The following is a 22300-nucleotide window of genomic DNA, read 5'->3' on the forward strand; positions in this document are numbered from 1 at the left end:
ACACGCGTTCTATACTGACAAGCGTTGCTAGGTCGCAGCACTGTCTTGGAGCATATTAATGGGCAATTGGGTTCCCCGATCTAAATTTCTATCCCGGTTTGTTGCACGTTCTTTTTTTAATATGAAATAATCAAATATGGGACATGTGTATAATAACAGAACCCCACACCCTCCCCGTGGCTTCGCTCGTGAAAGTACGGCAGCAGGATACACCGCATCACTCGTGAAAATAACTTCCATACGCAATGAAAGCCACGGGGAGGGTATCTGTCATAATACTTCATTATCACTGAAAACATTTTTCCCCTGAAATAAATTCCAGTGAATATGCCATTTCCCTCATACTATATTGAGACACAGCGCAGTGAAAATTAGATTCACATGTAATGCTTGAAAACATGTCAGCAAAAATAAATTAAGTGAAATTCTACGTGACTTCATAATAGTTGGAAATGAACACATTACACCCGACCCTACCACTCCATATACAATGTAAACTACACCCCAAAACATCCTTTCACTCACAGTTACTACCGTGTTTCACCAGTGTATTCTATTTGACGTCAGGAGAAATTGAAATAAACAAATTAATTATAATTTCAGCCTCTAGTTGACCACTGATTAAATAAACTACCTCGTCTTTATGTCAACTTGCAGTTATTCGTTGCCTACATCAGTGACTTCAAAATATATGTTTCAATCCCAGGAATTTCACTCGCTGTTAATTGCATGGGAGTGGCAGTCTTTAATGAATTTCTATTGTCATGTCAATTTCTTGCGATTACTCGAACATTAAGCTGTAACCACATACCGCCTAGGTGCTGTAATTAAATCCTGGTGTAAGCACCATATGAACTATGAACAATGCATGTGAAGCCAGCTATGGGGTATATTCAATCCTATAGATTTCTCATTGTTTGGTAACTATTTGCTGCAAATGCAACAAAAATCAATATAAAAAATATTACCCACACAGTATTCTACAGGTTACTTGTAAATTCTATAAGTTGTCTGAGGTCAGAGCTATTAATAGAAATGACATGGTAGGATTGTGTTGAGTAAGTTATAAAAGGCAGAGGCTGTTAAGGATCTTGTTCATTCACGACAGCTCACTTTGGACCACCTCGAATCACGCGAGTGTCAGGAGATGTGTTCTCCTATCTATCAGCGTTGGGAAAAACCTGTACCATTCTGCCACTCAGTGGCGGATCCAGAGGGGGGTGGATCCGCCACTGCTGCCACTGGACTATTGGAGGCATGCGTAATATAATGTGATAATGCACTGAACCATGTCATTCACTTTAGCTAGCACGTGAGAGACAGATATCAGTGTACCGGTGTTGTGCTTTGGCAAAGTAAAACACAATGTCCCATTTCTGGCTACAATCATGACCACCATGGCCACGCAAGTATAATGCAATATTTTTAACTGTGCCCAATGTTGGTTGACTTCAACCTTTTACACTGTCTGCTGAATAACTCGACCCATGTTAACAGTTCGTCCGGCATTAATTGAGACAAACACCTGTGCGTATTCTCAGGTCACTTCGCTGAGTAACAGCTGAGTGATTAAACTAAAGTACGACATGATGTAATTTCCGGGGGGGTGGAATTTCCCCATATACCATGCACACATGACATCACATGCAGAATCATTCCACATGCAGTCCACAATGGATGTTAAAAGCTGTTGATTTCACAATGTAAGTACATTTTTTTATTTAAGACGATTCAATAGCTACATTTATTGGCCTTCTCGGCATAGACGTGTTTGTGTGCTAAACTCCTGGAATTAAGTTTGAGTATGAATACGACAAACAGACTGAATTGAACACGTGGTGCCACTTTGACATTCCCAATATATAAAGCAGAATTTTCCAGCAAACCATCCGTAAATTATGGTTATTCACCTATATTGGGACATCCGTGTTGTATGTACTGTGTGATTTTAGCGTTGGATTTTGGAAACCCAATTTATTTCGTAATTGAGGATCGTCCTAGGTAGTCCTTAAAATAAAGTTGCTGTCAGAGCTATTTTATTAAAAGCTGAATGTTGGGACTGTGAATTATTGTATGTAATGGAATTGCCCATCTTGAATTTCCAAGGTGAATTTTCCGGCGAAGCACTCCACTATCACCTTGAAGTATGTTTATGTGACAATGCCCTCACAGTTTAGAATCAGTTCACCAACAGCCAATTATATTGCTTCTTTCATCAACACGCTTGGCCAGCTATCAAAATCCCCAGGCGGAGCTAAGTCACAAGATGCTCCACGCTGATATTAAAGACGCGCACCACCTACCATGTATTTCTATGGACTCTGCGCGAGCTGCTGTGAAATGCCGGTCGAAAAGCCGGTGAAAATAGCTAAAATCGAGAAAACAGCACAAACTCAACTTTTAAGTAATCCTAAACAACCAAATTTAAATATGTTGCATATGATAAAACAAAAAAGAAGTCCCGACTTTGCCAGTCTAGCGGACGATTAGAATTGTCAGGTGCACGTCAGCGCCTTTATTTTATTCTTAGTCAACTGTACCGCCAAGTTCCCATGACACGCATCCAACGGCGAGTTAGACAAAATGAAAGAGGAAATAGTTTTAGATGATCTAATTGCATGAAGCCGGGAATTCTCGGAATTCGCTGAAATTGATTTCCCCCGAAACTGTAGTCACTTAAATGACTTCGTAATAATCTCTGATTCTGTGATATTGTGCTGATATATTGTGTGAAGGAATGTGATGATATCACCGTGATTAGTGTCTCTAGTCCCGGAAAAAGTATACACTTACAAATTCTTACTTTCACTGAATGATTTTGTTATTTCCGGATGGGGGAGGGGGGGGGGTAATAAAACTGAAACTAGTATTAATATAACTTTATATACTATTAGTTATTCTAAAGATTCTTCATATCTATGAATGTCTTAGCTAATAATGTTCATGGCAAATCATTAGACAAAGAATTTCGCCAAGGAAACAAAATATGTTGATTTTTGACAATCCTGAAAACCGAATTTTCCTAACTATTAATAATTATTTTATAATTGCAAAATAAGCAGTGGTGTATTTAAATGTACGCATCCGTTTAATGCAATACGGAACTAATATCATTTTATAGATACACCTTTGACCCAACCATTTCGTGGAAAATGCGAACATCAACTTTCTTTTTAGCAGGTCGTTGACCTCATATTATGAACAGCTAATTACGTCGAAATGTGTTTGTTCGGTGATCTTTAACATCGATCTCTTCTCTTATATAGTAACGAATTAATAGTATTGTGTATGTATATATTTTATTAGTTAAAATTAAGAAATCAGGAGAAACGTTGGCTAAAAAAATGTTTTTCGCATGCAACGGGCGGGACCAGTACTTTTTGTTACGTTTAATTGTATATTTCAAAAACAGGGTGTCTGTGTTCAATGAATGACACCTGTAAGGCGTATGTAATTTGACTCTGGAAACGATGTGCCATTTTAACTCCTTAATGTCAACCAACTACCAAGTTGAATTATTAATTACCGCGGATTTCTTAAATTTGAATACATAACAAATGTTAAATTCGTATTTCTATGTGAAGAGGAATTACCAACATTCAAAATGTCTACAAACATCGACGTAATAAGGCGCGAGTCCGGACAAAATGAAAACGACTTTTCCTTCAAGGTTCCTTTAGATATCAAAAAATACTTCACTCAGACGTTAATTACGCGCAATATTTATATCATTTCATACTACTTTTGATTGTATTTGAACGCATAAATAACTATATATCCAACCTTCGATGAAATGTCGTGCACCGAACAACAACGCTTTGACACGATGGCAGACGAGCCGTCTGACAGCGAGGTTATTCGCGCAGATCAATAGTAATCGTTCTAGGGCAATGTCCGGGCTAGAACTATAACATTAATGATAATTATAATATGATATGATTTGAAATTTCTTTTTCACAACAGTGAAGAAAGAGTACATTTCTAATTTGATTAAACATAATACTGTTTATCACAAACAGGATATATAGCGTCGTTTCGAATTGTTTACCATATAGGTGGTAATAGCATAATTGAACTCAACTTAAATAATGTAAGAAAACGTGTTATCAAAATAGACTTTATCTTTCTCGAAATGTTCGGCATTCCACACTGAAATAGACAGCGAACTCTCATTTTACGGGGTTAGGCAAGTGGTCTCTATCACAGACAGCTGGCATACAGGCGATAATAAATTAAATGTGATATTTATCATCGATATTTACAATAGGGGCGGGTATCTTGGATACGACTTGAATCCAAATAAAGAGACAAGTCGAGAAACGGGTTCTTACAATTCAGGGCAGAATACCTAACGTTCAAATCCGGACGATTCGTTGGGGTAACATTAAGTCAACGGCTATTACAATTCGACCGTATTAGTCGTTTTTGGTAGTAAAATCCCTTATATACGAACACCCCATTGAATGAAGAACCCAGGACATTTTCACGAGATACCTCCATGTGTAAACCCAGTTCCATTCACGGACCGTTAAACGATGACGCATTTTGTCGAATTCAACGTCATGTTGGATACTACTATTTCATACAGGTTTGGACTCCTGTGTGTACAAAACACAAACAAGGCACCATGTCTGTTCGTCCGTCTGTCTGTGTGTATGTGTGTCTGTGTCACATCTTGTTTCACTGATATATCAAGATTCACTGCATGTGACGTGTTTGGAATGAAATTTGGAACTCTTCTACAATATCATGATAATTTGTTGATAATTGTGCTAATTATTAAATATTAAAAAAAACAATAATTAAAAAACAAAACAATAATGTTAATAAGTTAGTGTGCATGTTTGTGTTTATATTAAAATATTAAACGGACGTAATGATATGAAGGACACTACTATGCATCATTATCTAGGAATTACACTGACGGCAATCGTAAACAAATGAATCTATATCACTGCTTCATTTCTGAAAACTTTTGTTACATTATTCACAAAATACATATCACGTTGGGTTTATTATTATTATATAATTTTTTTATACCAGCCGACTATAGGTGGCTAAAAATATGTAATTTCATATAGTACTGTAATTTAATATAATATTTTATGGAAGCCTAGTTAGGTTAGGGCTAACCAAGGTGCACTAACCAACGACCCAAGCGTGGTTTTGAGTATATATGCAACAAACATGTTTGGTTACGATAATTGGTTTCTTTGGTTACAAAATCATTTTTTAACCCCCCACCCTCATTTTTATTTCAATAGTTTTGTCAACATCTTCATATAAACATTTTCCAAAGATGTTACTAATGCCAATCTATTCCAGGTTTCCACCCTACAAGAAATCAAAAGGAGGTAAATTCGACGATGGCTTCGAGCACATTAAAAACAGTGGAGTGCGGTTATTCCAAATCAATTCTAAAAGACGAGTATATTTCCCAGAAATATATTTGTACCTTTTGCGACCACGTGTTAAGGGATCCATTCCAGAGTTACTGTGGGCATCGATTTTGCAGAAGATGTATCGAAGAGCAAGTTAGGTGAGAGTGTATATAATTATAACTGTAGTGTTTCTGGTGTACTTTGTTCAATAGCTTTGCAACATCATTTAAACAAATTTAAAATAGAATAACATATAAAAGGGTAGTAGGCAATCGCAATGAAAGATTGATAACCCGTAGCATATAGTGGCTATTGAATGCATTAATGAACTTGTTATTAGGACAAAGTGTCGAATTCCAAATGTTGAAATTCACTTTGCCCTAATCTCAAGTTCGTTCACGCATTATACAATTGAATAAACAAATGACCACCATATGCAAGGGATTGTTAATACCCGAAATTACTGTCTATATTCTAGTCATTCCTGGCAAATGCATTATTCTTACGGAATTTATTTATTTATTTATTTATTTATTTATTTATTTATTTATTTATTTATTTATTTATTTATTTATTTATTTATTTATTTATTTATTTATTTATTTATTTATTTATTTATTTATTTATTTATTTATTTATTTATTTATTTATTTATTTATTTATTTATTTATTTATTTATTTATTTATTTATTTATTTATTTATTTATTTATTTATTTATTTATTTATTTATTTATTTATTTATTTATTTATTTATTTATTTATTTATTTATTTATTTATTTATTTATTTATTTATTTATTTATTTATTTATTTATTTATTTATTTATTTATTTATTTATTTATTTATTTATTTATTTATTTATTTATTTTTGTAACAGTAATAACAATTGCTACCCTTGCCCAGTTTGTGTCCTTGAAGATCATGATTCTAGTGATACCGTACTAACAAATGAAAAGGTAGTGTACACTATTCAATAATATTATAGAAAGCACTGACAATGTGCGGTAATCGATACCAATGCTCAGAACAAGTCACATTCAAAAAATGTTTCATGCTTCATCTATATGTCTATTTCAATTCTGTATGACTATATTGTATTGACTGTCAAAAGGTAGTCATTAATAATCTCCAGAACGAGAAAATAGCATACCATAAAAAAGGAAATAATTGTGGAGTAGTTTTTTTTCAAATTTCAAAAGAAATACGCACCTGTAACCCAGTATGTAGGATCCTGATACAAAGCCGTGTACTTCTCCGTGAAATAGTTTCGGACACAATCGCAGACTACGATTTTAGGATTACAGACAAAATGGCCGTCAAATTGGTCACCTACGAGTTTTGTACATGTGCGCAAGAGTTCAAATAAAATTTATCAGTGAAGGATCAGCATATACATGAAATAAAATGAAATGGCCGCCTGACCGTTTTTCTTTTTCAAATCTTGAATAATCTTGATGCAAAGTTTTAATTAAATAATCTGCTCATCTCAGGGAAGCAATCCAGTTGTTTAAGTGTGAAAAATTGGCAAATTTTAGGAACGAAATGGCCGTCATTCATGTTTAACAAAATGGCGGCCAACAGAATCGATGTTTATATTTTATCACACATGGACTTTGTGTTTAGTTTGAATGTTGCCGGTCAAAGCATTTCTAAAACATTTCAGCGGACGCCCGGTGAACACACGGTCGGACGGAACCTAAATTAACAATCCCGGAGTTTGACGTCGCTCAAAACGGGGATTACAACAGTTAAAATTATATCAAAAATAATTACAAATTGATAGTAGAACAAGCCTTTAGTGAGGGTATTCATTATCGATTCTAAAGTATGTATTCACGAAATATATTTCTACCTGTTCCAGTGTTACTGGGGTTGCCACCTTTAAATAAAAAGTATTGACGTGGCAATAGTTTTGATTAAATATTTTGTGTATTTTTTGAAAATCATATAAGGACAACTTTACAGAAGCTACAGGGTTTCGCATTCTATGTTAGTCTAATGGTCGAAATTGTGGCGCAATCGTTGACAACTGTTAATTGGATTCCTCGGTCACTGTCTCGTAAAATAGTATGCACTAGATCAACAATTTAGTGGCAAAAACCAATGAAACACTTTTCAAACGAAAGAAAAAAATGTTGAAATTTGCGAAGCAACGGAGTATAAATTAGAGATATTTTATATGATGTAATCACCCTTAAAACATATGAGCAATACTTGGGAAGTTGATTGTAAATACAGACAACATTTGTTATATATTAAATATAAATATTTTATGTATAAAATGAACCGAAGCCTCGAAAACATTATGATGATATCACAACCATACATGTGTAGCTTACATTATACATTCGGCTGTGTAGTTGAGGACTTATTTTTACTCTGGGTAACTTTGAATATATAATATGTATGTACCTAGATATACCCAGATCGTGCGATTGCCCGTGAGATGAAAACAATACCAGTTGTGTGCGAGAATAAGGAATGTCCTTGGGCTGGATTATTTTCCGAATATCAGGTAAGAATGAATGTAATAGAAAATGTTCCACCATTATCGAAGTGTATTAAAGACGGGGAATATTTCATGAGTTCCGCTGTTGTAAAAAAATATTTTTATTTCATACTATGGGGAACGGAATGTAACTGATACTATGTAAGAGATGAATGACTAGATCTAATATTTTTAGAAAACTATCATACACAGTATATATATTGCTCCGTCGTTGGTAGCCATTATGAAAAGCAACCCTAATGCCAATCATTTTCCCGTAGGAACATGAGGATATATGCAAATATATGCTAGTCAACTGTCAACAAAAGGGATGCTCTCATCGAATTCCCCGACTCAATTTAAAGACACATTCTGAGAACGAATGCAATATGCGGCTAATCACATGCAAATATTGTAACACTGAACTTGTATACCAAGAACTGAAGGTAAATCCGTGCGTTTCATATTATTTGCATTTTTGTCGTGCCTTTCATGTATTTGCCGTCTGTATAATATACTAGAGTATACTAAAAATGTAGAGATTATTTCTATCGGCGCAAGTCATTCGTTGACAGCGTCCCTCCCAGCGGCATGTTAGAGCGCGCTAAACTCTAAACATTAGGTGATGGAGTGGCGCTTTTGTTCGTGCAAACTTGTCCCGGATAAAGACGCGTTGCGTAGAACCAATTACAATAATGTATTCCAAAGTTTCATGGTGAAACAGCTCACGTCCTTCTTAGTTTTACCCATGCTATGTTCGGGTGTACTCCAAGAATTTCTGAATCCTTGTTTATACTCAGTATTTATATTCATATTCAATGTAACATTTTATAAGAGATGTTATGTTGGCATTGCGTGTCGTCACTGTAAACTGTTGCGTTTCCACCACTCCCACACAGCTATTGCGCCCGACCGGCGGTATCGCTCCAGTCACGTTCAGTGAACAGACAAGTCAGCTGTCAATTAATTTGCCTGGTAGTAAAGGGTTGGGTTTTCAAAAAAATTGTTATGGATAGACTTCTTTATCACGTTGGCAATGTGTATCACGTGATTTAAATGTGTGACCATGAAAGGTTTTCTTATTTTGTTGATACGGTTTATAGAGTTACTGCCCACGCAGTGCAGTGATATCATATATTGAATTGTATTATTGTCTATTTAGATTCATTATCAAAGTTGTCCAAAAATGAAAGTACGATGCAGTTATTGTGACATCGAGCTACTCAGAGACGAGGTTGGTAATATTATACCATTCAGAAAAAATAGTCTGAAAAAGACACGTGTAATTACACATTTTTGAAACTTCATTAGCAGCAAACATACAATTTAATCATGGTCAAGTTTAGTAATGGGGAATTTGTGTTTTCTTGACTTATATAAATAGAAAATGTAGTTCATATTTTGTTAATTTATTAATTCTTTACGACCTTTGCAGCTCTCCCGTCACACAGCTGTGGAAGGTGGTGATTGTCCAAAGAAAAGACAGATGTGTGCATTTCATACAATTGGCTGTAACACTATGGTTTGTAAACTAATATATACACAATATATATTGACATAATTCCGCTAAAAATGATGTCAACTGTTATTTGTGAAACAGAAATTTCATCAGCACAAATAAATTATTATATGATATTGTGTTAATAAAATGATCGTTTGCTTATTAAACCAATGACGTAAAAGAAAACATACATGCTTTGGGATGATTTTTGCTGTAAATATCTAGACGCCATGTTGTAAAACTACGTGATAATTTTGAAATATTCCCTCGATATATTGCAATACCCCGTTCATATACAATACAAATATATGGCATATGTGTCTAATGAAAACAAAACATATTCCTATTGAACTGTCACGATTTTCTCTGTCAAACACAAATCCTCGGCATGCTTCCTGCATGCGTTTCGACCAATATATGCCCACTGTCCGCTCAACTAGTTCCTCACACGTTAAAGCGGGGGAGTCGTCACCTGCACATGCGTCAGATGGCCGTAGCGTGTCATTGTTTACAAACAAGCGTCCACCCATGAACCTTTGCGTTTTTAGCGTGTGTTGTTATCGTCCCTTGGATCTCAATTCCCGCGCGTGCGCAGGTGACGACCCTCCCGCTTTAACTTGAACTCGCAATTTGCTCACTATTCGATTAAATATAGCTACTGTGCGGTGATACGTCGTCCGTGATGACGTAACACTCATTCGGAAAACTGGTGAGAATACAAATATATAATATATATTACAATAAAATTAGTATACCATTGGCATTTGAGTTGTAATTATATCATGCAATACATTCACCTCTCTCGTAACACCATCTATCTTTATATACACAGGTGGAAATAGGTCAAGAAACAGAGAACAACGTTTCCGAGAGTCAACACCACACTGACTTACTCCTCAGAAAGGTCACCGAGTTGGGAAATATGATGATCTCAACTCAAGAACGAAATGTACAAATACGCCAACTGCACACCGCTGTCGAAGGTGGAACGACTGACATCCAGGCAATACAGACACGGCTGCACAAGGTTGAAGCTGAAGTGCGGGCGTGCATAGATGCTGGGGAAAGGAGCCGCGCTGATGATAACACGGATGTTGGTAAGGCCGAGCGACTGAGCAACGAGATAGACCAAATAAATCACAAATTAGTTGTAATCGATAGAAAGGTTTGCACTTCACAGGGAATCGTGGCGATGTTGAATGAAAGCGTGGAGAACAATTCCATGAATACTAATAACGTCCAACAAAATGGGAAACAGCTGAAAGAGAAGATGCAGTCTCTTGAGGCAAAGTGCAAGGCGCAGGATCGTATTATCGCATTGAAAGATGTAGCAATGGCGGAGCATGATTTGAGGATCCGGTCGCTTGAGATGACGTCATACGACGGAATTTTGCTTTGGAAGATTAGTGATTTTGCTAGGAAGAGACGTGACGCAATTTCCGGCCGTACACCATCTATATATTCTCCGTATTTCTTCACCAGTCACCATGGTTACAAATTATGTGCTAGGGTTTATTTGAACGGGGATGGTATGGGGAAGGGAAATCACGTGTCTCTGTTCTTTGTAGTGATGAAAGGAGAGTATGACGCAATCTTGAAATGGCCATTTAGACAGAAAGTCACTTTGATGTGGTTGGATCAATCTAATAGGGAACACGTGATTGATGCGTTTCGACCCGATCCTTCTTCCACTTCATTTAAACGCCCGTCAGGTGACATGAATGTCGCATCTGGATGTCCACTCTTTATGCCCCTGAATACGTTAGATATGCCTGAACGGCAATACGTAAAAGATGATGTAGCTTTCGTTAAAGTAATCGTAGATACAATTGACATATGAAACAATTATCAATATACAATATAATCGAAATCAAACTTTAGAATCATGTAATCAGGTAATAATACTCTCAAAATGCAATATGGACGAGAACATTGTTGTACATTGATAGATGGACTATTATCAATAATGACTTATGAAAACGCTGTTCTAATAGTAAACATCCGAGCATATGTTCGATGAAATAATTAGTATGCATGTGTACTTTTTTTTGGTAACATGTAAAAATATCATTCACTGCACATAAGCATTAGTGGTTGCTTGTCCTGCAAAAACAGCTCTTTTAGTATATGATAAACAGTATAAAACAACAATGTCAATAAATATGTTCCCGTCCATAGTGCATCTTAAAAATAACATTCCACTGACTAATCTCTATGTAAGAACACTGAATTTTAATATCATAAATATGTATTTAAACAGATTAACGATATACTGATTTGATTCTATTCTCAATCATGTACATTAATAATAAAAGATTCAAACATAATATCTCCATTTTTTGTCATGCCTTGCCATTACGGAAATGTAGTCAACAAGGTTTCGTGGGCTTCCACGTTATCTGAGTTTTCTCATATCAGTGGCTCGCCCTGGGTGTCTTCGAAATTGACCAACCTATTCACTAAACACGGCTGCAGGTGTATTAATTCAATGGAATTAAATCGAGGGATGGAAAGAATCACGACAGTTAAGCTTGTACTGGGAGCTGGAGGCAATCGAGGATCAACCTAAGTCTGCACTTCATGTCTTATTTGCATAATTGTGATAGGATTCTGATTCTTATTTCACTAAGAGTACTATGCGGCGGTCTATGTGACGGTGCTCTGTCTGAGTTCAAATTTTGCTGTATCCTCGGTGTTACACATTTTTCCTGATTCAAGCGCACGTTATATGTGAAGCCCATAACTGAACAAAATAATATACACGAGTATCACTTCCTGAGCTTCGTTTTTCAACATGACCCCCATTTTTAAAATACCGTTCAAATTATAGAATAGAACACAGATACCCCATGCACGGCGATACCGTATAATATTTTTATTATTCTAAATCAACATGATATATGCCCAGATCAAAGTACAAATGACCAATTATGGGCAAAGTTAATATACTATAAATACACGGCAAAATAATAGTTAGTCTGGCTCCGTTACATTGTGTGTTGGTATTAGCTCGTACCTTGTCCCCTATGGCGACGATCACAAGTCCTGTCTAATTGGTATTTAGTCAGTCAGTACTGGAGAAATGCAGTTTTTCGACCTTTAATTAAATAATATCATCCTCACCACTTCTTCGACCAGACATCGTAAATCTATATCTAACTCAGCATAGAAATATAACTGATTCGTTAAATGCAGTCAGTCAGGTCTTATGTCGTGAAATGATGACATTGTGACCGGAGACTGTACAATAGATTTATACCAACCTCACAGATTGCATAGGATCGATTTGTGAATAGCGCCATCAAGTGGCGGCTATTGCAAATTACTTCTCACCTTTAACTCTTTCTGCTCTGTAGGAGTTCTCACTTTCAGAATCATGCAATTGCACTCAAGATACAAACTACAAAATATCTTTGTGATTAATAGCGGGTATACATAATGAAATTGAGGAAACATACTTATACCAAAGTATGTTACTTGAGATGAACCGGTAGATGTTCATTTGTTGAGATACCGGACATGCAAATAGTGTCAAAAAGTATTTGACATATCAAATGGTGCAATTTGTGAAGTAAATATTTTGTAAAAAAAGACGTGGTCAGTGTTACGGAAATTCCACGAATAAATATGTAATCAATGATTGCACATTAAACCTATTCAGTTATTTTATATTTCATGCATAGGAAGCGTGTAGTTATATTTATGAGTGAATATGAAGACATTAATGAATTTTAAAGTAACAACCAATCCAATCATCTTGTCGCAAAAATTCAGCTTGCTCAACTGTCTCCACAATCAAGTATAATGCTACCCTCACATATGTACTTACACTTGTACGGATTTATCGTACATAAGTTTTTCTGCAAAATGACAATGGGCCAATGACCTGCAGTGGGGATTTCCCGAAAATTATGACTAATTCAGGAGTTGTTTATCGGTAGTTCTCCGTAACAGAACCTGCATCTGAACCAGTGGTTATTATCTTGCATATTGTCGAAGGTGAGTCATCGTACCGTGACCCACTTTTACATGTCAACTACAGGATCCGATCATGAATAACGCGCAAATCATATTAGCCGTGCCCCACATATACACTGGGAAGTAGGTGCTACAATATTATTCGTATGTACTACACTACCCGTGTTATTTCCGTGTTTGTGTTTGCAGCAAGCAAAATATTACCACAGTGCTAGACGCATTTGTTATTTTGATAGTTCACCACCACTAATTCAGTTACATGTTTTTAGCAGTCACGTACGTTTGTATTGTAACCAATACAAATAACGACCTTTGACCCGACAGTAACAACTGCCATTATATGTGTATGCCAACCTGACACGGCAGCCAATTTGGTGCTGCAATTTAATTCCCAATGTATAGCAATGTTTAATGTAGCTTATGGTTTAAATAAACAAAGCAATTGGACAATTCCCCCTCATCACACATACACCATTGTTCTTACACGACGCGCGTTAATCCCCACAGTGTGACGTAACGCAGGGCAGATCGAAAATCGAAGATCGAGCCGTTTTCATTGTACCATGGATGTACTAGTGCATCCATGATTGTACGTACTGTCTAAAGATTGAGCGGAGCTTCCGGGTTCATGTTATGGATTTATTTATGGTCCGATAACTCCAGATAGGTTAAGAATGGTTCATTTTAGCAATTGTCGGAATTCAGTCCCTCCAAACCAGCGATTGAGCTACAAACGATTATCCTAGCGAAATAAAGCAAATCTCACGGGACGTCAACAAAATTAGCATACAAGGCGGGCGCAATGATATATTTGTATTCGGTGTTCAGTTCTACTTTGAACTATCACCGTTTCACTTTTACGGAATGTTGAAATATGCATGCGATAAATATACATATAATCGCACTTTATTGTTTTTATTGCATTTCTATCTGCACCTAATGCCATGGATAATGCGAGTATGTAAACACCAATAGACGTTGGCTCAGTGCCAAAGATATGTTTGCCTGTATTCTTATCTCCATAGTTCCTGTTAGTAACAGCGGGGAAAATATGTTAGAAGGGATTATAATAACCTGACATTCTGGTTCTCAGGTTTTTTATGTTGTACGTTGAATCCAAACTATTAACTCCATGTAGTCCGAATAAACGGTTGTCTATCGACTAACGAAAGCCACAATATAAACTTGGGCTGTGAGTTTAAGTTCACTGGGATGCCATCGATATCCTTAGTGAAATTTAAATGCGCATTCAAAAGTAGTGACTATATATAGACACAGTCACGTGACTGAATAGAACCAACCAGCACATAGTATTCACAGTCATCTGAAATGAGCGAATCACAGACGAGTATGCAAACATTAACATAATGACGTCGTCGTCAAAAATAAATTGAATCGATGGTAACTGGACTTATTCAACAAATGGACTCGTGATAATGACAGTATAAACAAGTAACATAATCGACTACACATTTATCAGCTTAAAATAAGTATTTCTCAGGAACTTGTACATTTCCTCATGCACTTTCTGTCAAAATCCGCCATATACATTTACTAGAAATGAAGCTTAACTACACTACATAAACTATAAATTATTTCCTAAACGTCTAAACATATAATAACATGGTTTGTTGACAGACATGTCGTTTTTTAGATTAAATATACTTCTTGATGCTATGTTTTCTGCATTTCAGTTTTACTAACCACCATTAAATCGTTGTTTATACAGACACATCTGCGCTGCTCATCTTAATAAATGGCGTCCAGGCCGCCAAGAAAGTGGAAGGGTGGTTATTCGAAGTTGATTCTCTCAGACGAAGATATGTGCGTGAAATTCATTTGTACATTCTGTACTCTAGTTTTGAGGGAACCAATGCAGGCTTACTGTGGACACCGATATTGCAAACCATGCATTACAGGCGAAATTAGGTGAGAAACACTGCTACAAACAACAATGAAATGTATTACAAATGTTCCAATGTAATGACGTTTCCCTCATTTTGATTTGTTAATATCTCGTTGTTCTATCAAATATATATTATATATATATTGTATCTCTTTGCCCAGACTGACACATTTGATCACGAATAATTATTAAAAATCAATTCATTAATTGTAATATCGACATATTACTCATTTGCTGCTATTAATTTCGCGTCTGCACGCAATATACTGCCAAAGTATGTTAATAACTTTCAGTCAAGTATATCACTGTGTTTAGTGGCATAAATAGAAATATTGTGATCATATGTATACTGGGTTCAAAATGACCAATAGTTTCCAAAATGTTAAATATATATTCCAGTTTAAATCCTTGTGAATAATAATTCACAAAATGAGCGATACTATGTCTTGTTTTTTTTCTATTGTTTGTCGCCTTAGATTTATCTATTACGAGTTTAATTTACGTATGTATTATATGTATGTATAATCATACACGTAGCTGCGCTGTTTCAAGTGGTACAGCCACACTTATGGCCAGCATCATTGCAATGTCAAGAGGAACCTTTTGAATTATTCATGAGAAAATATCGATGCGTACTATACGCTGTTTCGTGAATCAACACACGTTCAGCGCTGTATGCTGGCAATGCAGCCAATTGCTAAATCTTGCAATTTTATCATGCAATTTTCTTGTGGTATAATTAAGAAACACTCACTTGAAATTGTTGGTGACCAAAAGAATGGCATTAAATTCGTTAACTCACACTTTCTTGTAGTGTTTCCATTAGTAGGTACATGACCAAGGGTGCTATATATATGCATTGTATTAAACATATCTTATTTAAAATACAATCGCAGCCTAAATGGTATCTACCGATGTTTAATATGCTTGGCAGACGATCCTGAATGTACAGACAGCATAATAACACCAGATAAGGTTATTGTATTACCGAACTTTGCTAAAAAAATGTCCGGATTATGAGCTCATGACATCTCTGTCTTCAAATTTATTTGTTGTTTTTCACATTATATGAAATGAATATCGATGATTAATGATTATAGAAATCACGCGTGTAGTCTATAAACATTTATCACAGCATTAAACAAATGATACTCATATTTACAAATGCAAAAAATGTTAATTCAACATTCTCTGTTTTAATAACAACACTAGATATTTCCCGACCGAGCGATTTCCCGTGAAATGAGGAAACTTATTGTCAAATGTATCAATGATGGATGTGAATGGAAAGGATTTTTTATTGAATATCAAGTAAGTTGAATCTTTCTTTCTTTCTTTCTTTCTTTCTTTCTTTCTTTCTTTCTTTCTTTCTTTCTTTCTTTCTTTCTTTCTTTCTTTCTTTCTTTCTTTCTTTCATTCTTTCTTTCATTCTTTCTTTCTTTCTTTCTTCCTTTCTTTCTTTCTTCCTTCATTCCTAATGCATAATGATTATTATATAATATTATATTATATTTCTAAATATGTTCATATTATACTGACAACATCAATTCATGATTTGAAAGTAAAATCGTTATATTATTATACGTAACGTTCATTGGTAAACATCGCCCGAGGAGACTGAATTCTCCTGAGGAGACTGAATTCTTCCAAGGAGACTGAATTCTCGTTCAAATGTCTGTAAAGTATTCATTTTACGAGAACTCAAAGTTCACTTGTTTAAAGTTGTAATTTGTGTCCACATTTACAACACTCTGGTATTTACAAGCGAATAAATCAGCATGGCAATCAGACCTAAACAAAACATGAATCGTTTGCAATAAGTACAGGTAAATTACAAACTTATAAACATGCACACATGCGAATTACACTCACGATCCCGGCAACGCGCTTTGTAGTCTGTAAGCAGACGCACACTATAATACGATATAATTATGTGTAGTTGAGAACAATCACAGTTTTTTTTAAATCCTGTGTGAACACACCTATAAGACATGGTATTTAAAGCGGTACTGAAAATAGCACTGGCATGACCTTGAATACACAGTGTGGAACTAAGTAATGTGCCACAAAACTAACATACATACATGTTGCCATGACAACAAACTAATGTTTTATAGTACATTGTCAAATCAGTGAGAAAAAAAGGTTGCCTGTGATTTCGGCCCAAATTCGACTATATTTGCAAGAAATCTATGATATCGCCCAAACCACGTGACTGATTAAAATTATTTTGTTCTTTTATATAACATGAAAAGCCAAAGGTCACGTGGTTTGGCTGTAATGTTTGATATCTGACAATTATGGTCGCAATTTGGACATCATAAATACTTTAATCGATCAACTTGATATTTTGCATGAAGAATGTATGGCTCAAGTTTTTTAAGATAAAACTAGAATATTGTTGATCAGGCATGTGATTTGGATTCTAAGCGAATGTTGTAATTGGCCAACACGATATTGTGCATGCATTATGTATTATGCTTTATAATAATGATAATAAACTGATGAATGATCGTACTACAGGCCCTCACATATCAAATAAACTGGGATAAAATATACTCCACTGGCAACAGAGAGTTGAATATTGCTGCAAAGATGTGGAATATTGGTGATAGTAAAATTAAAATCACCTTTCTTATCACAGAGTTAAATTCAAGACACAGGTCTAAGTATGAAACAGAAGAAGCAGATTATATCTGAAGTTCAACAAGATATAAACACTAAATTTGGCATTGTTAAGTACATCATCAATATATCGGAATATGAAATTAAAAGATTTGGTTTCTTCATACTGTTTAATCTTAACTAATTTTGTAAACAGTTTTGTCACAAATAAACAAATAAATAAGTCAGCAATGGAGCACAATATGTTCCCGTTGAAATGTCTCTACTTTGTTAAAAAATACATCCTGCAAACTCGACAAATTTGTAAATGTAATTTTGAACATCACCCTATTATATAACTTAAGGTAGAGATGCAGTTTACCTGACAGAAAACCAAGATGACCTCCTTTGTCCACAAAACTATATATTTTCGGAAAGCTTATTGTATGAATTTTAAAATTTTGTTAGTATTTTTTTTATGGACACTGTAGTTTGAAATATGCACAAAAATATGCTTTTTTTTGGTCAAAAGAAATTTAAAAAAATAGCTTCTGAACCATGCTTCTGTTTCCTGTCAAAATTGGTTTACGGGTACATCTGTTTACTATGAAGAAAGTGCCGTCTTGAAAACTGTCTACCAGTTGTCAATTTTTCAGGGCAGCAGCTCAAATTTCACTACTTCAAGTTTATGCATAAATTAACACCCGAGTTGTCTGTACGATTGTTGTAACACTGTTCAACCAAAAACAATGCCCTGACGGCGTTTTGAAGATAAACACATTGTCAATCATTTGTGAAAATTTCAAGACAAAAGCTCAAAGCGTCTAGGAGCTATTTCTTTTGAAGTTCTGGGATGTGCACTACTGAAACTGAGATAATTGCTAATTTGCATAAAAATTCACTCAGTAAGAAATTTGCTAATGCTCATAATTAAAATGGCTGTAACAGTTCCAAATTTAAATGTATTATAATTTTGTAAAACGTTAAATATAGTGCATAATATGGAGATCCCGTCATTTCTTTTTTTCATTATGTTTCTTTTTTATTATTTATGTACAGCCTTGCTAAATTTTGCTAAGCATTCAAAAGAGAGAATGTTTGCACCTGTTATTTATATTTAAAAATCGTCTTTTGAGTATGTTCCACTATTCACAATTCTACAAGACTTTTACAGTCTATAGCCAAGACTGTTTGGATAATAAAAATCAAAAACAAAAACAAAATCACTCCCAAGTGCCCACGAACCTGCATCTCTACCTTAATATCGAAGTTTAAATTGTGTTATCACAGTTTCCGAGAATTGCCTTGCATAATGCTAGTTTCGCCTGACATTTATCTGACCTTTTTATCTCCTTATTTGCATTTTACAGCGACATGAAGAAATATGCACATATGCTGTAATCACATGTCCCAGGGATGGATGTCTTCAAGAAATCCAACAACGCTACTTGCGTGAACACTGCGACGATGATTGCCCGATGCGAACAGTGAACTGCATGTATTGTGATGTCCAGATTATATATCAGAACAAACAGGTAATGCTATTTGGAATTTCTTAGCGTTGGTTGCTGCATATAAATATATTTGCCGTATATATATTAACATATATATTAACTTTATTTAGAAAGCATTCAAATGACAAATACAACTGTACAAGTGCCTTGAATTTGGTTATTTGTGTTTTGACTACTTGCATAGGATCATCTGGAATCGTGTGAAAAAATGGTCGTACCTTGCAACTTCTGTGGAATCCAAATTCCCAGAGAAAAGGTATGTGAATCATTACTATAACATTACTATTATGAAAATTGGTATAATAGATTGAATTTTATGTTGCTATTTTTCTAATTGTTTCAGTTAAAAGAACATACTGACGTTGAGAATGGCGACTGTACGAAGAAGATGAGACCGTGTATATTCGCCGCTGTTGGCTGCAACATTCTGGTCAGAACAACTTTTTGCATTTATGACGTAATAGTACTGACACACGGGACCAGTTCCCACATTTCTTCTCATCAAAAGAAGGAGATATATCATACAATCAGACAGACAGACAGACAGACAGACAGACAGACAGACCTACTTACTTACTTACTGGCAGACAGAGACACGCAAAAAAACCATATTCTCGGGCGGACATCCGAGCATTTCCACCGACTGGCAACTGTCACGGTAAACCAAAGGCCGAAAACTCTGGGAAAACGTACTTTGCGATGGTTGTTGAGACTCCCCTGAACAGTGTAACAAGATTACCCCTGCATGTGTAACTTATATAAATTCGTACAGGATTACTCTTCTCGAATTTAGCTATTTTCACCGGCTCTTCGACCGGCGTTCCACAGCAGAGCCCATAGACATACAAGGTACAGGGGTGCGCGTCTTAGCAACGTAGAACGTCTTCTGACGTAGTTCCACCCCGAGGATAAACAGATCACTTGAGATAATATGATTTGTTCATTAACCACAACCAGCAAATACCCTTTACTTACGACAATTTATGAAGAACGATGTGGCGTGTTCGTCGTGCATATTAGCTAGTAAATTATTTTTACATAATATTATATATGCAGGTTGAAATGGAAGGAGAAGCCAGTCATAACGAATCGGAAATTCATAACCATATGCACCTACTCCGACTGAAGATCGAACAATTAAACGAAGCTAAAACAACTATGGCGGAAGACAAGATACACATTCGTCAGTTGAATTCGGCAACTGAAGGATTGAGGAAAGAGTTATCGAGTTTAGAAACACGTGTGCGCGACACTAGAGCCAAGATAGAACAAATTTCGGCACACATGGAACACCAAAATGACAGCTATGACGATAAATACAGTGAAACTACTAAACAGATCGGCAAACAAATAGATAACATGGAGACAAAGATTACTAGTTTAGAAAAGAATATCAAGACACAACAGCAAATTGTGACATTGTTAAATACTGAGGTGCAGAGCAATGCAAATACGATAAAGAGTATTGAGCCAAGTAGGAAGTTTTTAGAAGATCAACTTAACGCACTTGAATATAAATGCAAAGGTCAGGATCGCATCATCGCTCTCAAAGATGTAACGCTAGCTGAGCACGATTTGAAGATCCAGGCACTTGAGATGGCTTCGTATGATGGCATATTAGTTTGGAAAATTACCGATTTCGCTAGAAAACGGCGTGATTCAATCTCAGGGCGCGCGCTGTCCATATATTCTCCGTATTTCTTCACTGGTCGTCATGGATACAAATTATGTGCTCGGGTTTATTTGAATGGAGACGGTATGGGGAAGGGAAATCACGTGTCTCTGTTCTTTGTAGTGATGAAAGGAGAGTATGACGCAATCTTAAAATGGCCATTTAGACAGAAAGTCACTTTGATGTGGTTGGATCAATCTAATCGGGAACACGTGATTGATGCTTTCCGACCAGATCCCGTATCGAATTCATTCCAGCGTCCAACAGGTGATATGAACATTGCATCTGGATGCCCATTGTTTATGCCACTAAACATGTTGGACAGCGCCAGGCACATATACGTGAAAGATGACACAGCCTACGTTAAAATTATTGTAGACACACTTGATATATAAGTTGAAAGAATTATGGAAATTGAAATGTGCATAATTACGGAAACCAGATTAGTAGTCTACAGTAGCAGTAGGTTATCACAATTGTCAATTGATGACATTAAATTGTTACAGAAGCGTATTGGTGGTTTAGTAGTCCAGCCCAAAAAGTGCATTTACTTCAGTAGATTATTATTAATCAGTATAATAATATTAGTACAAATTTGTAATGATTAAGTGTATGATCTTATTATCTAATTTCAAATATTGACTCGACTAGTCATATAGGTAGATAACATTGTAAAAAAATTACGTATTGAAAACCGTGGCTTTGGTTGTATAAAAGACAAAATGGCGATCAGATTTCAGTATGCAAATCGCACTCCGCGCTATGGTGATGATGTGAGAGTGCTCCACGAAATGTATATTTTTTATAATGAGTATACATGGATAGTAAGACATTATTTTGATAATGTATACAATCACGAATATTTATATTATATATTTCAGCTTTGGGTTTACTAGTTGCGCAAGCTAATAACAATTATGGAATGTTTACTTGCTTTTATATATTTAAAAGTACAGTACTGGCAGTGTTAGGCATACACCATTCAGCAAAATAGAATTCTAATTAATTAATTAATTAATTAATTAATTCTAATTTAATTTTGTTGAAATTCATGATAAACAAATTAAAGAGGAGGTCACAGCGAAAAAGATATTGCTTCCAGGTGAAAGATCTCAACAAATGTAGAAGAATGCAATTTAAATGTTTTTATATCACTTTTCAACAAATGTTCAACTTTTCACCGGTATTATGCGGTCCACAAATACTGATGCGATATTAGTTAATTTTTTTAGTTTAGTGTGCATATTATTGTTGC

At 35.4% G+C, this 22300-nt stretch overlaps 1 protein-coding gene and 1 long non-coding RNA gene across 2 annotated transcripts; one reads left to right on the forward strand and one right to left on the reverse strand.

The window, feature by feature from the left end:
- Positions 1-1621: 1621 nt before the first annotated feature.
- Positions 1622-21440, forward strand: LOC144358567 (TNF receptor-associated factor 3-like). The gene is made up of 12 exons (XM_085491895.1): positions 1622-1703; positions 5326-5539; positions 6260-6338; positions 7799-7897; positions 8152-8316; positions 9033-9104; positions 9306-9392; positions 10204-11190; positions 19230-19394; positions 19558-19629; positions 19717-19803; positions 20430-21440. Exons 2-12 carry the CDS (start codon positions 5367-5369, stop codon positions 21438-21440), a joined length of 2997 nt encoding a protein of 998 aa, XP_085348021.1. The 5' UTR covers positions 1622-1703; positions 5326-5366.
- On the reverse strand, positions 16536-20022 carry LOC144358569 (uncharacterized). The gene is made up of 2 exons (XR_014926908.1): positions 19947-20022; positions 16536-16729 (listed from the first exon to the last, which is right to left on the reverse strand). It is a non-coding gene; the product is annotated as an uncharacterized LOC144358569 (long non-coding RNA).
- Positions 21441-22300: the final 860 nt, after the last annotated feature.

The sequence above is a fragment of the Saccoglossus kowalevskii genome, chromosome 17 (assembly GCF_978046115.1).
Source record: "Saccoglossus kowalevskii chromosome 17, keSacKowa6.1, whole genome shotgun sequence".
Taxonomy (NCBI): domain Eukaryota; kingdom Metazoa; phylum Hemichordata; class Enteropneusta; family Harrimaniidae; genus Saccoglossus; species Saccoglossus kowalevskii.

What these genes read in the sequence shown, in the direction of transcription:
- LOC144358567 (XM_085491895.1), top strand. Translation starts at nt 5,367, where the DNA reads ATGGCTTCGAGCACATTAAAAACAGTGGAGTGCGGTTATTCCAAATCA. An exon ending in TGTATCGAAGAGCAAGTTAG is followed by an intron (nt 5,540 to 6,259) that starts GTGAGAGTGTAT and finishes TTTTTGTAACAG; the next exon opens with TAATAACAATTGCTACCCTT. An exon ending in CCGTACTAACAAATGAAAAG is followed by an intron (nt 6,339 to 7,798) that starts GTAGTGTACACT and finishes GTATGTACCTAG; the next exon opens with ATATACCCAGATCGTGCGAT.